General features: G+C 43.3%; 1 protein-coding gene across 1 annotated transcript in view; it reads right to left on the reverse strand.

Annotated features, from left to right (window-relative positions):
- TTC7B (tetratricopeptide repeat domain 7B) overlaps positions 1-16207 on the reverse strand; it is a gene marked incomplete in the record, with an annotated part of 1939345 nt that overhangs the window by 1079507 nt on the left and 843631 nt on the right. Inside the window, 1 exon segment of the mRNA XM_044074706.1 lies at positions 15842-15920. Within this exon segment, the coding sequence (XP_043930641.1) occupies positions 15842-15920 (79 nt within the window).

A 16207-nucleotide genomic window follows, 5' to 3' on the forward strand; every position in this document is an offset into this window, starting at 1 on the left:
CCATCTCGCATGTACTTTCCTGAGGGGTAATAAAGCATGAACCTGATTCTGCAACACTCCGATCCTTTCTTGGGGCAGGAAGGCCCGCATTTGGACGGTGTCTAGCTCTGCGCCTATAAATGTGACACGCTGTGAGGGCAGCAAGGCAGATATTTCCCAGTTCAAGGTAATTCCTAGTTGTTGACAGAGGGTAATGGTAGCATCCCTGGCCTGGATGAGAAGATGCCTGGTGGGGGCGGTGAGTAGCCAGTCGTCCAGGTATGGAAACACTTGGAATCGTTGACATCTCAAGTGAGCTGTCACCACCGCCAAGCACTTGAACACCCTGGGGGCTGTGGTGAGACCAAAGGGCAGGGCATGAAACTGAAAATGACTGGCTCCCGGCCGGAAGCGTAAGTGACTCCTGGATGCCCTGTCCATTTTGATATGGTAGTAAGCATCCTTGAGGTCGATGGAGCACATCCACACTTCTTTTCCCAGCAACGGAAAAATGGACTGAAGGGTGACCATTCGGAACTTGGACTTCAGAACATAGTGGTTTAATCGGCTGAGATCTAGAATGGGTCTCAGGTCCCCTGTTCTTTTCGGCACCAAAAAGAGTCTTGAGTAAGTCCCTAATCCAATTTGGTCCGAGGGGACAGGTTGGATTACTCCTTTCTTTAGCAGCTTTGAGACTTCTAATGCTGTGTGTGTGTGTGGGGGGGGATAGAAAGAAACTTATTCGGCCTTCTGGGCACATGTTCCACCGAATCAGGATTCTCCCACACCCTTCGACAAATTAAATCCAGGAGTTTGTCGAAGGGTGGAGACACCCAGGAGGTTGAGGGTTGAGCCCCAAAGGCCTTGAGGAATATCGACTCCTCCTCAGAGGGGGGTTTGGACGGCCAGTCACCTCTCTGTCTCAATATCTCCAGGATGTCGGAGAAAGAGACGTCATCAGAGGACGACTTGGGGGACCCCTCTGACTCCTCGAGGTCGGTATCAGAAGTGAGAGACTCGTCCTTGGAGTCTGTGCGCTTCCTCTTGCACAACTTCTTTCTGGGGGGGATCCTCAGGCACGGACTCTGAGGGATGCTCAGAAAGTTGGGGACTGCTCATGGGGGTATCCCCAGACCTTTGGGCTCCTCCATTTATGGATAGGGGGACATCAGAAGCTCTAGCCGGGGTGGAAGGGGACGGAATGACCGATCCGGGTGATGTAACTGAAGATCTGGCCAGTGCGCTACTCATGGCCTCGAAGGCAGGTCCCCCCGAATCCGAGGACTGACCGGTCTCTGAGGCCATGACCGGGGTCGGGGTTCCCCGAGCCGATGCGCCGAGGGGGAGGCTTGGAACAGACAGATGTCCCAAAGTATCCCCCTCAGGCCCGACAGAGGAAACCCAAGTACCGAAACCTGTGGACGGAGCCAACATGGTTGGAGCCGACGTCAGCACCGATAAACCCTTGAGGGGTATCGGAGCCAGCACAAGAACATCACTCAGAGCGGAGCACTCCGGCTCCGAAGACAAGGAAGTGCTCGGAGGAGGAACCATCGACACAAGCATCGGGACGAGCTCCGGAGCCGACTGGGTCGGAGCCGAAAATAATTTAGCCAACACCTGCGACTGCAGGAGCCTCTGAACCACCCTATCGACATCCAAATCGGAAAGCCTGGAGGATTTGGAGGACAGAGAGGAGGATTGGGATCTCCTATCAGAAGAACCATGCCTAACACTGGGAGACCGGCTCCGAATGGTTTCCAATAAAATTGGAGCCGAGGTCGATTCCAGCGCAACAGATACCTCCTGCGGCCCCGAGGAGGTAGAGTCCAGTTTAGAAGTTTTCTCTGGTGGCTCCGAGGAGACAGATGGAGCTGGAGATCTTTTCTTCGCCTTCGAAGCCTTAGACTTGGACTGGGTACTAGAAGTCGAGTCTAAAGACTCCTCAAATGAAGGTTTTAGGAGTCCCTTCAATATAAGTTTATTTTTTTCCCCTGTAGCACCCTCGGACTGAAGGCATGGCAGAAGCTACAGGATTCTTGCAAATGAATTGCTCCTAGGCAATACACACACACATACGGAATGTCCGACCGTAATGGACATCTTGTAGTTACATTTGGAACATTTCTTAAAACCCGAAGGTTTATGTTCCTTTTGATCCTTAGACATCTTAACTAAACTACTAAACACCAAGACCAAGGAGATGACCTAGCTGGAAAAACAGCAAAGGCTGAAACTATCACTACACACAAAAACCCCAAAGAACCTCCAAGTAAAACGGTTCTTTGAAAACCTTACAACACACAAACTCAACCAGGAAAAACTACTCACTAAAATCAGGAAAGTGTAAGGTAAAAACACTACACAAAAAAGGAGGACTAGGTCCTCTAATTTAAACGGGCCTAGCCCACCAGAACAGTTAGGGATACCAACTCAAACACAGACAACACTTCAACAAAATTTAAACAGTAAACCAGAAGAAAAAGCTATAAAAATAGCTTTTGTTTGTATAGCAACAATTTTCTGAAGAGAAAATAGAAATTTAGAGGTACTTCGCCACAGCCAAGCGAGACCACGTCCTAGCTACACGAGCGGCAAACGAGATCTGGGGCTAGGGAGCAGTGCAACATGGGATACCTGTTTAGCCCAGCCAATAAGAGACTTCGTGCTAGAAAATAAAAGTTGGCCGAGTCGGAGCCGATATTTGGCTCCGAACCCGTGAGTAAGAATGTAGGGGAGATTGGACTACATAACATCAACAGTTTCCACAGGCCATCAAGTTCATAAACGGTTAATTCAGCTTATTAGGTTGGGGTATTCTTTTTCCCAAGCCTCCGAGGATTCTGCAGTATTGTTTACATAATGTTAATACTTGTTTCTTTCAGAGTTTATTTCAGTATTTCCTGCACTGAGTTGCACTTGTTCTTAATAGTTGTAAGCATGTCATTTATGCAATTCATATTTGGAGTGTCACTGAATCTGAAGTCAAATTCCTTGTATTCATGCATACTTGGCGAATAAATGAGATTCTGATGATCTGGAAGCATTTGTATGAAGCATCAATATCTTGAACTATGGAAATTACACAAAGGTCGAGAAAAAGACTGATCTAACACAGGTCTCCAGCCATGCTCCTTCTTTGGTACTGAAAATGTCCAGGAATAAAAATCCTTTCCCATACAATTTGCAGGAACTGGTTCTATGACGAACGTTGTAGCACTAGTGGAGAATTGCCTGTCTGGTTTGATGGATGTGAAGGAAGTCCTTTGAAAGGAGAAAGAGTCCACCCAATGCCAAGTGACTTATTCCTGAATCACTTCAATACCAATCTGTCTGAATCCGATCCCAGAATAAGAGTTACTTGGTATTATAGTGGGAGGGAAACTGGGGCAGGAGGTGTGGGTAAGTTGATTAGTAGCTGAAGCCCAACTCTTTTTAGGAACGTTACTTCTTTAAGTTGTTTGGAAGAGCTCTTCTACTGCATCTTCTTTTGAGGTACTGCTTCTTCTTAGGCTAGGATTTCTGTTTGTTCTGCCCTCTAAAAGATTGCGAAGCAGCCTTGTTAGGGTAGAGCCTGGGTACCTGAAAAGTCGACTCCATGTATCAATTTTTCTCTGCCATCCCACTGTTTCAGGATCTGTGTAGCAGCAGGCTCAAATACCAGATCTGGGCTAAATGGACAATTAAGTTGTTCAGAGTTCAAATCATCAGAAAAAAATAATTAATTATGCAAGCAAACAAATCTTCTCAACACCACAGAAGAAGCTCTAGATACAGTGTCAGCATAATCATACACTCTTCTCAGACTGTGCTGTTTAGAAACTTCAGTCAGTTAGAAAATCTGATTCAAATACGGTCTTGCTTTCTGGAGACAATGAAGCAGCAAATTCTTAAGAACTATATGCACATGTTAACACAAACTTCCACATACAACCCTCATAACGCATGATCCTAAAGGCTACCACAACAGAAACAGTCTCTTACTTTGTTTGTCTAACCATAGGTTACAAGAAGCCAAAGACTTCTTGTTAGCTGTTGCTACTGGAGTTATTGCAGTAGGGTCAGCTGACAGCCGAGAATAAAGACTTGTATAATCTGGTGAGACCCTATACTGCTTATCAGCTTTCTTTGGAACTGCAATCAATGAGTCAGGAGCCCTGCAGGCAGCTTTAAAAGTGTCATCAGCTGGCAAAATGTGAGGAGCAGGTAGAGAATTACATTCTCTAACAGATCATAAAATATGTCTGGCTCTGGGGGAGCCCCTGTTTGGTACCAAGCAAAAATGTCTGAGTCCAGCAACAGTCTCAGGGAAGAAGAAAAAAAAAACTTGTGCAGGATTAACTTAAGGTTTACAATCTGAAGAATCAGAGTTCTGGGTGATGGATTCCTGAGGAGAACAGTCCATGACCCTGTTAGAATTCTCATGATCTGTAAACTCGTACTGTTCTCTGACAATACTTGCACTAGAACTGCGAAAAGGCAAACAGCCCCCAAAACGGAGTAACTACAAAACATACTCACCCAACGATATAATACCTGACTTGTATACAGAAACCACTGGATCATCTACCCAGTAATTATGTTTTTGTTTCTTTTTCTAGGAATACCCCAATTGGGAAATTGGTCAGGGGATAGCCTGCTTTTCCTGGCAAGAGGTGTCTTTCCTGGACAACTCCTGTACCTAAAGTGTTTGTCTCTCCCATAGCTGTAATAGGTACTGGAACAGCCCCTGAAGATGTGTATAATCCCTGGTCCATAATGGCCATTATAGCTACATACACCAGGAGTCGTCGAGACAACAGGTAAGTGGAGTGTGGAACTGTCTTTGCCCACACCACAGTCATTAACTGTAGGCTGATGCAATAATTTTACTTGTTTATTTTTTTTTTAGGTACAAGTGGAGCGGAAGTAGCAGGACCAGGAATATTATCCTTGCTGTAGCCAGAGAAGAAACCTGATTACTGGTACAGCAAGCTTAGTAACACTGGGAGAAGCTAAATATTCACTACAAAGCATCGAGCATATTTTCCTTCCCCAAACCAGTAAACACATGCAGTATCCTGAAAATTATGTCACCAGACCATAACGTGTTAGACATATCACAGAAAATGTATTACTTCAGAAATGTGAGAAAACATTCTAATTCTGTTTAACACAGTAACAGGTGAGGAAAAACACATTCTAACTCTAAAGCCACAGCCCAAATATGTAGTATTTTTATAGAACAATTTTCCACATAAAATTGAAAAATAAGCCAAGTAAACAGAGCAGAAGCACATACAATTCCTGACAGAAGCCGGTATCTGTTTATAATGTCCAGGATCCATTTGTCTTTTGTGACAATATGCCAATTTTTTGAAAATAATGCCAGCTTTCCGCCTAAGGGTGCTGCCATTTGTGTCTTGCTTGGCATGCAAAGGGGAAAGTCATTGGGCTTGCTTTCTGAATGGCTGCGAACTATCCTCACCACTTCTTTGTGTAGGAGCTTGCCATTGTCTGCCTCTAAACGATCCTTGAGATTGCCCTCTGCCCCTCGGGCGCCTGTATCTACCTCTTTGGGGTCTGTCCGAGGCTGGAAAGGACCAATTTTTGGAAGGCCAATTTCTACTGAAACGTGGAGGTTGTACCTGTAGAAAATCTTTCACTGTTTGCATTGATTTAGCCTTTTCCTCCATTTTCTTTAATACCTCCTCAGCTTTAACACCAAATAATACATCCTTTTGTAGAGGGGCATCTAGTAATTTAGCTTTGACATGATCTGGTAAGGTTTGCTCCTTGAGCCAGGCATGTCTACATATGACTGATCCTGTAACAGCAGCTCTACATGAGGCCTCTAGAGCATCAAAACCACATTGCAAGGTATGTTTACCCACTTGTCTGACATCGGTCTGAGGCAAGAAAAGTTTCCCCAACGGGGTACTTAGCTTTCAAGAAGACTTTGGTTGCAAAATTTTCGTAATTTCAGGAGCTGGCCGACCAGCATTTGCGAACTGCTTCTGCTTCGGGCACCGCGCGGCAAGAAAGACTGAAGAAAATGGTGTTGGCTGGTTCTTTTATACCCCTGTCGCACTGACGTCAGGGAAGAAGCGACGACAACCGACGCCGGACCTAGACTTTGGAATTCGGCCGACCGAGGACCCGCCTGACGGCAGGAGAACCCATCTGTTATGACTGCAGCTGTATGCACGATGAACATCCTGATTACTGGTACAGCAAGCTTAGTAACACTGGGAGAAGCTAAATATTCACTACAAAGCATCGAGCATATTTTCCTTCCCCAAACCAGTAAACACATGCAGTATCCTGAAAATTATGTCACCAGACCATAACGTGTTAGACATATCACAGAACATTTATTACTTCAGAAATGTGAGAACACATTCTAATTCTGTTTAACACAGTAACAGGTGAGGAAAAACACATTCTAACTCTAAAGCCACAGCCCAAATATGTAGTATTTTTATAGAACAATTTTCCACATAAAATTGAAAAATAAGCCAAGTAAACAGAGCAGAAGCACATACAATTCCTGACAGAAGCCGGTATTCTTAAGGTGGAATAGCACAAATAATTACTTTTTTTATATTAAGGTAAATCACAAATAATACCACAAATATTCAATAAAAAAATATTTATGAGAGGATGGGGTCTTATCTGTTAGGCAAAAAGCTTTTGACCAACTGTTGTTTCGCTGGAGCCAGAGAGATGCCTCTGCTCAAGGCAGCAGGAAATTTCTGGAGCTTTACCCCACTCTGGTTGCCGATATTCTTGCCTCCAAAAAGGGTGCAGACTATCAGCAATCAGAGTTGGGGGGGTGTAGTTAGAGCTTTGGCAAGATGGTCTGGTGCTGGGCCCTTGGCAAGACTAACTACAGGTTAATGCAATGGCCAGAATGAAGAAGATCTAGCTTGACAAAGCTGATCTTCTGTAAACTGCAACCAAAAATAAAGCTATATTTTTTCATGAAGACACCGCAATAAGGACAAGATTTCAATTTTAAAATTCAAAGATCAAGCTTCTTGGTTTCACCCTTGAGCTACACATAAGTCTGACAGACACATTGTTATCAGCTCTAAATGTTGACTATTACAGTCACCAGTCGCTACAATTTTTTATTTAGCTTTTCTCTCCCTTGGCAACTGCTGAAAATGGGTTATACATCTAGATGGAACTTCATTGTTAAGAAATTCACATTTATTATCTTAGTCACAAATTCCTAGAAAGCCATTTATTCGACAGTGAGTTTGATTATCAAATACTAATACTAAATATATAAAAAATAAAATAAGCTGTCACAGGTATAAAATAGCAGATCAGGGGTATGGAAGGAAGTAAGAGATTCTTAATGGTGCTTAGAAAAGCAGCTTTATTACAGCAATCAAGATGCTGAAGTGTAGAGTGAGAGGATTCTTCTAAAGAAGGGAGGTAAAATTTTCCCCTTGGAAACATTATGGCACACCTAAAGTGGTCATATGTACCATTTTAGTTTTCATACCAAAAGAAAGATGTAAAATGGTTAGATGCAGAGGCATTAATTATAGAATTTTGCAGGGATGGAAGTACTGAATATGTAGCATGTGCAGCTGGAAGAACAGACAAAACAATTGCTGTGAATGTTTTGGTGCTTAAATAACAAAACTCAATCGATATGATACGTAACGCAGACTATTTAAAGTTCAATCGCAAATACACAGCAAGGAGGATCAGTGTTTGGTATAAGGTGGATTCAATCAAATTATGTATCCCGGGGGAAAGCTATTCAGAATTCAAGTATATGAGTGTGATCATCTGTCTAATAATTCTTGGTCAGGCAGAGAGCAGAAAACACTTTCTGAAGTTTTGTCAACATTACATAGTTTTTATTATGTCACGAGATTAAATCACTTCTGCAGCTAACAATTGTAAGAGAGTTAGACATATATGCAAGTTCTCAGATTTTGTGATAATGTTCAACTAGGTAGCTTTACAGTGTTAACCAATGTATAAATGCTGTATATGTGTAATAGTTCCAAGTATGAACCTGTTACTTACAATTAAGTAGCTGATGCCACCCAGAATGTGTATGTCAGTATACAGACTATGACAGTGGCACAGCTTTTAATTACATTGATTCACTGGTATATGCAAATTACGTTTTATTTATTTTAACTGTCATCCCAATGTCCAGTGCAAGAGCTCCTTTTTTTCCCGAAGACAGACTAAGGAAGTAATAGCAGGACAGTAAAATGCACAGTTTATATCATACTATACATTATGCATATACACATTACTCGGGCAGAAGAAAACCTGAGGAAAATCCACTAGCCACACATTTTTGAAATTTGGGGAGTATGTGCGAGTACTCTGATCACAATACTTGCAAAAACTATGAATCTGGAAATTCAGTGAATGAAACCCTGTATGTGTGCAGGACATAGTTCTTAAGCAGATACCACAGCTAAACCACCAGACTGCTACAACAAAAAAAGTACAGTTGTGTACACTTACCATAAATGTATATGTTCAAGTGTATTCACTGTTGCAGTCATCACGTTTGGGTTATCTGCCTGCAGGTAGCCCTCAGCTGGCCTGAATACCACAGTCTTCAGATTTCTGTGTAGGATGCTGTCGTTTCTTCCATGATATCAGGTCGTCAGGGGTATAAAACATGCAGCCGACGCCATTACATCAATTTTTCTTGCCCCAGATGTCAGGTGCCCCCACAATAGGAAGCAATTATAAGGTATGTAACACCCCCAACAAAAAGCAAATATACAAGAAAAAATAAATATACCAAACAAGAAGGAAAGGCAGAGCCAAGAGAAGTCAGGGGGCTGGAGGGAGGGTAACCAGGACTGCAACAGCGAATACACTCTAACATCTACATTTATGGTAAGTGTACACAACCATACTATGTTCTTCGTGTTTCACTGTTGCAGTCATCACATTTGGGTTGATTCCCAAAGCTAAGGAAGGGAGGAGGTAGTTAAAGAGCATTAGGGCCAGCTATTAAGCCATGCAAGACTGCTGTGGCAAATCCAGCTCTGGATTTAGAAACGATAGGCATGTGGTAATGCTTGGTGAAGGTATGTACAGAGCTCCAGGTAGCAGCTTCCAGGATGTCCCTGGTAGGGACTCCTCTGAGAAACGCCGTAGAGGTAGATGCAGCCCTGGTGGAATGTAATCTTATCCCCTGTGGGGTAGGTTTTCCATGGTGCTTGCAGCAGATATTAATGCAATGGGCTAAACATTTGGAAATGGTTTGCTTTGAAATGGCCTTCCCCTCTGCCCCTGCAGCAAAGCCAACTAGCAGCTGTTCAGATTTTCTGAAAGGCTTAGTCCTGTCCAAATAGAATCTAAGTTGTCTGTGCACGCCCAGAGAGTGCAGTATTCATTCCCCTTTGTTTTGTGGATTAGGGAAAAAAGTAGGCAAATGAATGGACTGATTTAGGGCCACACTACAAACTACCTTGGGCATAAAGGAAGGGTTAGTCCTGAGGGAAACCCTGTCCGCATGGAAGATAATGAAGGGTTCCACTGCCATGAGGGCCTGTAATATAGACACTCTTTTTGCTGAAGTGATGGCTAGAAGGAAGGCTGTTTTCCAAGAAAGCAATTTCAGCTTTGCTGTTGCAGCTGGCTTGAAGGGGGCGGGGGGTGAGCTTTTCCAATACAAAGTTAAGGTCCCAGGCTGGAGTGGGAGCTCTCCTGGGGGGGTCTTAAATTTTTGGCCCCTCTAAGGAATTGTTTTAGCAAGGGGTGAAAGAAGAGGGGTTGCTCAGTATTATAATGTCAAACAAATGTCAGCACGAACTCAAAACCAGCATAACCAGCACTCGGACACCAGCTACAAGTCAAGAAGATTGAATTTATTTCTGGTTAAGCGCTTTCTTCCCTTGGTAGGGACTTCTTCAGAACAGTAATACAAGAACAACCCAGCCCTTAAATAGCCTTGTTACAAAATAATGATGTCATACAATTAATAAGCTTAAAAACACTTAAAGTAATACTTGCACAATAACCATACTTACAATAACACACACTACCTCTACTACCATAGGGTTTAAAATGTGTTATAACCATATGTTTAACCTAAAATTCTGTTAAAAAGTTAAAATAAATTATCTGTTTACTAAATTACTTTAAAACTTACTACATTAAAACATTAAGTACAATGTACAAAATGTGAACATTACTGACTAGCCCATTTACCCCATAATTTGCTTTAATTTCAAAATACAGGCTATATTCGTAGTTTCATTTAAATTACATCATTATTTTGTAATAAGGGTATTTAAGGGCTGGGTTGTTCTTGTATTACTGTTCTGAAGAAGTCCCTAACAAGGGAAGAAAGCACTTAACTAGAAATAAATTCAATCTTCTTGACTTGTGGCTGGTGTCCGAGTGTTGGTTTTCAGTATTATAATGTGCTGAGATGGCAGAGGCAAGAATTTTAATTGATGAGAAGGACAGGCCCTCGTGGAGCATTTCTCCACAAGTCTAGAATATGAGGTAAGCTGGGCACCGTTTTGCCCATCCCCTGAGCCTGGCTCCAGGAACAGTATCTTTTCCACTTTTCAGCACAGAATTTTCTAGTACTAGGCCTCCTTACCTCCAGAATGACATCCAGCACCTGCTTACTGAGGGATGCTAGAGGAGAGCTCAAGGAATTAGCCAGGCTGCAAGGTTCAGGGATTGAAGCTGAGGGTGCAGAATCTGGCCCGCCTGCTGGGACAGCAGGGAAGGGGTCTGAGGCAGGTGCCATGGTTGTAGCAGTGTCATACTGTTCAGAGCGGGTACCAGTGCTGGCGTGGCCAGTCTGGTGCAATCAGTATTGTCCTTGGCTTGTCCTGTTTGATTTTTAGTAGAACCTTCGAGAGGAGAGGCAGAGAGAGAAAGGCATAAACTGAGAGGCTTTCCCAAGTAAAGGACAGGGCATCCACTTTCCAAGCTTGACTGTGGGGAGTTCTTGTGCATAATTTGTTCAATTGGTAGCTCTGAGGGAAGGCAAACAGGTCTACCTCTGGAGTCCCCCCATTTGTTCCTCAAGAGGTTGAATATTTTGGGTTCTAGTTTCCATTCGTGTGGGTCCATGAGATTTCTGCTTAAGTTGTCTGCCAGTGACTTTAGTTTGCCTGGCAGGAATTGTGCTTGCAGGTGTACTTGGTAGCTCAAGGTCGTGTTCCACAGAGCCATGGCTAGTCTGCAGAGAGGGTACGAGGGGTTCCCCCCTGCTTGCTTATGTACCACATAACTGTGGTGTTGTCTGTCTTTACCAATAGTTGTCCCGGAAGAGTACGGTCTTTGAAGGCTGTCAGAGCATTCTGTACAGCTAACAGTTCTTTTTGATTGATATGCAGGTGCATCTGTCTCCGGTTCGATTTGCCCTGAATGCACTGCCCTATCATGTGAGCCCCCCATGCATAGCCTGATGCTTCTGTTAGGGTTTGGGCGGCAGGAGGTAGAGTGAAAGGGAGTCCCCTGTTGTGGTAGCAGGCCTCTGCCCACCAAAGGAACTCTTGTCCTTAGACAAGGAATGATAGGAATCATTGTTTCCAGGTCCTGAGAATGTTGACACCATAGGCTTTTTAGATACCATTGGAGTTTCCTCATATGCAGTCTTGCATATGGAATTAACAGAATGCAAGAGGCCACGAACCCCAGAGCTTGCAGTATTTTCCTTGCAGATAGCTGGGTTTGTGTGGCCAACAGTTTGAAGTAGGTTGTCAAATAAACTTGTTTCTTCGGAGTGAAGAATGCCATCTGGGAAGTTCTGTTCAAGCTTGTTCCCAGGAATACAATCTGTTGGCAGGGTACTAGGTGAGATTTCTTTTCGTTGATGGTGTACCCCAGTGAGGTTAGAAGTTTCTTTACGAATGCCAGGTGTTGTAACAGCAAGTCCTGGCTTTCTGCCTGAATCAGACAATCATCCAAGTATGGGTAAATTTGAATATTTCTCTGCCTGCAAAATGCAATGGCTGGTGCTAGACACTTTGTGAATACCCTGGGTGCAGTAGATAAGTCAAAGGGAAGTGCAGAGAATTGAAGGTGCATGGAGCCCGCCCTGAAACGTAGGTATTGTCTGCAGGATCCTCTTATTGGGATGTGCAGATAAGCTTCTTTTAAGTCTAGGGTTGCCAGCCAGGCATCCTTGGCTAGCATAGGAAGAAGCTGTTGCAGAGTTAGCATTCTGAATTTTGGAACCACCAGAAAGGTGTTGAGAATAAAGAGGTCCAGGATAGGACGTCAAGAGTTGTCTCTTCTGGGTACCAGAAAAAGTCTTGAATAAAAATCTTGTCCACTTTGTTCTATCGGGATAGGTTGAATAGCCCTGATACTGAGAAGAGAGAGAACCTGCTGTTGGGCCTCCACCCATTGATTTCGGGGGAGGTCTGGCCAACCATTTGGGGTTGGTAGTGTGTGGAAGTGGAATCGGTATTCTTGGGAAATTATGTTCAAAACCCATTTGTCCTGGGTAATGAGTTCCCAGTTTTTTGCATGCAGGCGGAGCTTTCCTCCTAAGGGAGCAGGTAGTTGGGCAGGGCTTGGAAGGGTTAAGGTTAACTCATTGTGCCATTTTTCCATAGGGGCTTGGTTTACTACTCCCTGCTTTGGAGGTGGGAGGCCCCCACTGCTTAGATATGTGCGTAGCCTGAGACTGTAGTCTTGGTGGTCTGCTGTTTCTGGGTTTGGACTGAGAAGGCCTGGAAGGGACTGGAAAGTACCAGTTCTTTGAAGGCCAATGCCTGATGAATCTGGGAGGCTGCACTTGTATGAAATCTTTGACAGTTTGCATAGATTTAGCTTTTTCCGCCCTCCTTTTGAGGACGACTTCTGCTTTGTTGCCAAAAAGGCGGTCTTGGTTTAAGGGAGCATCCAGTAATTTGGCTTTAACATGATCTGGAAAGTTTTGTTCCTTAAGCCAATCATGCCTTCTAAGTACAGACCCAGTGACAGCAGCCCTGCAAGATGCTTCTATAGCGTCAAAACCACATTGTAAAGTATGTTTACCAACTTTTTCTGCAGAATGCATTAAATCTTGCAAGTCTTTGTGTTCAGCACAGTCAGGAATCAGCATCATTTTCTGTTTAAGTAGTCCCATAATATGCTGCTGATACTTTAACATATGAAACTGGCAGAAGTGTATACCTTCTTATGCCATCTGTCTAAGGCTCTAGAATCTCTGTCAGAAGGGGTAGGATTTTTGGCAGCAGTAGCCTTAATGCCTTTTGTTCTTTGGGAAATGGTCTCTGGATCCACAGTAGGATTCTTGAAGAGGAACTTGTGAGAGTCAGGTACTCTGTAGTACCCGTCAGGTTTTCTGGGAGCTGGAGGTAAAGTGTCTGGGGTAAAGCTAGATTCCAAGAAAGCATCATCTACAATGTCCAGAACAGGAGTGATAGTTAAAGGCCTGTGTTGAGGCAGGAGTAAGAATTCCCTAAGCCTCTTTTTGGACTCAGAATAGACATGGCTTTCCCAGCGGAAATGCTCCCTAAGGGTATGCAAGGTTTCACCAAAAGAAAAATCTTCTGGAGGGGAAGCAGAGGGAATGGAATCCTCTGCATCAGAATCCTCATAGGTAGATAAGGGCAAATCCTGGCAATCAGAAGGAGCACAGATGTCAGATTCCTGATCAGAAGATTCAGAAAGAAAATCAGTTCTAGGTCTCTTAGAGGGGGAAGGCTGGCTTCCCCTAATTAAGGTAATAAGGTCTTCAGCCATTCTAAGCATTTGTTTTTGAGGTATATGGGCCTGAGTATGCGATTTGGTCTGGTTTCTAGGCGCAGTGCGAGTTTTTGGCCTGAGGAATTCAGTACTTCTGGATGGAAACGATGGCATTGGTTTAAATAAGAATGTCTGTAGGCCTGAATATACCCTCAGAAGCCGGTGACTGCACAGCGGCTCAGGACCCATCCAAAGTGGAGACATATGCAAGTTCCATAGTCGAAGAAGCATCTCGTGGCATACTGGACTCCGAATGGGTCTCAGTAGAGGCCTGTGAATTTGTAGTAGCAGTTATCAGGGGCTGCGAAAGTGCCTCACTGAGTACCGGCGGACTGGCAATTAGCTTAACGGAAGCATCGTCAGCAGTTTTGGACCTATGTAGTCTGTCTCTGTCTTTATCCTTACGTTTTTTCGGACGATCAGTAGTCAGATGGCTTAACGAAGCCATTTCACAGTGCGGAGAATGAGAACAAAAGTATTTGGCGACAAAAATAGCCCGACGACAAATAGTTCGAGCATTGAACAAGGCACAAAACCGACAGCGAGGGACGTCGTGGTCTGGGCCTAAACAGGGGATGCAGTAAGAATGAAAATCTCGGTGAGGTATTTGCTTTCCACAGGCAAGACAATTGTTAACTTTTACTGACATCGGATAGAGCAAGAAAAAAGGATCCCCAATGGGGTACTTTTCTTTTTTGAAGACTTCGGGTCTGAAACTCTAAAACGAAAATTTCAGGAGACAGACGACCGGCACTTGCAAACTGCTTCTGCTTCGGGCACCGCATGGCAAGAAAGACTGATGTAATGGCATCGGCTGTATGTTTTATACCCCTGACAACCTGACATCATGGAAGAAGTGACAGCATCCAACGCAGAAATCTGAAGACTCTGGTATTCAGGCCGAATTTCAACCATATGGTTTTGTGGAGTCATGTATAATAAAGCATGCGTCACCCAAACCAGTCTGTGCAAAAATTACTCCTCTTGGTCTCATATGGTTATCCTTCAGCGTATATTATGAATTGTTAACGTTCTTATTGTTGCTAAAAACCTCTCTTCTGTAATGTGTATAGGCAAATCATGAGCAAGAAATATTGTGCTTTCTGGACTCCAAAGGTAAATGATTTATACTAGGTCTGAAAAGCAACCATATCTGCAAGTCCCAGTTGATCAGACTCTGCTTGATGGGAAAGAAAGTATCTGAGGTGTAAATGTAAAAGAAACAGGGTACACAGAGTGAAGAAAGGAGGAAGTTATAGTTATATTTGTGTTAAGAGCACAGTAAGAACACACAATGTAAGGGTTACAGACACTCTGCTGGTAACTGAAGCTAAGACAGAAGAGTAATCTAGGGGTGATGCTGAGCAGGAGTGGGGGATGGCGTACTGGCTCCTCAAGAAGGCTGTGTACACATTCATAAAGTCAGCCAGCTTGTTAAAAGAAACTTCAGCAGATGGCAATGCTTTTGCACAAACATTTCATAAAAGTCTGTTCCTGCACAAGATGTCTTGACTTGGGGGTGCGGTTTGTAGGGGAATGCAATTTACCTCCTTGTATTTAAATAACAAGTTTTTAGTAACTTGAAGGCATATTCAACACATATATGAGATGTTTAAATGGGGTTAGAGGTCCTAAATATTAAGGGAGGTGCTGAACACAGTAAGAGACACTACACACCTAGATCGTAGCAGACAGTTCCACAGTACACAGGGATAAAGTCTTGACTGTGAGCCTAGGAATGGGTTTTAACATGGGTCGAGCTAGGGGAGAGGTTTGTAATTCGGCAATAACACTGAACACCTATCTCGACCCATGTTAAAACCATTCCTAGGTTGGCTTTTGGTGTTCGATATTACCGTTTTCGAACTTCCGCGTTCGACAAAAGTGCAGTCGATGGAGTTCACTTCAAACATCTAATAGTAAACCAGCTCTAGCCTTTACAGGAAGCCATTTGGCTTTTTGAAGAGTGGTGCAATGATGTTCCCTAGCATCAGACATACAAATAAACTTTAGAATTTTATTTTTGGCACTAGTGCTACATGATAAAAAGGTCTACTCTATTAACAGACATAGTAAAATGTTGCAGATATAATGCAATAAACAGCAAAACAACAGGCATGAACAATGAATTAATTTTGCGTTTAAAAGTATGACTCACCATTCGCAGATTTTGAGTGGTTCTAGTTTCTACAGCTCTTAGAATTTCTCTGAAACGCCCAACTCCTTTTGTCAAGTTTCTGTTTAAACATACAATTTATATTAATGAATAATGCTGATACTTAGTGTTTTTTCAGGTAGGTTGCATAAAATTACACTGCATACACTCTTTCCATTAATTTATGAATGTTAAAGAAGTAGATGCTGAATAAGCAAGAAACCATGACAAGCCTTTATTCTGCCAGAAGTTCATATCTACCACAAGAATATTTAGTATCTAGAATACATAGCAGGGCATTCACCAAAGGCCCAGAGAAGACTGCCGTTCACTTCTCAAGAAGTACTGGCTTTATACACAACCACTGAA

The sequence above is a fragment of the Protopterus annectens genome, chromosome 6.part0 (genome assembly GCF_019279795.1).
Source record: "Protopterus annectens isolate FY-2018-M chromosome 6.part0, PAN1.0, whole genome shotgun sequence".
Classification (NCBI taxonomy): Eukaryota; Metazoa; Chordata; order Ceratodontiformes; family Protopteridae; genus Protopterus; species Protopterus annectens.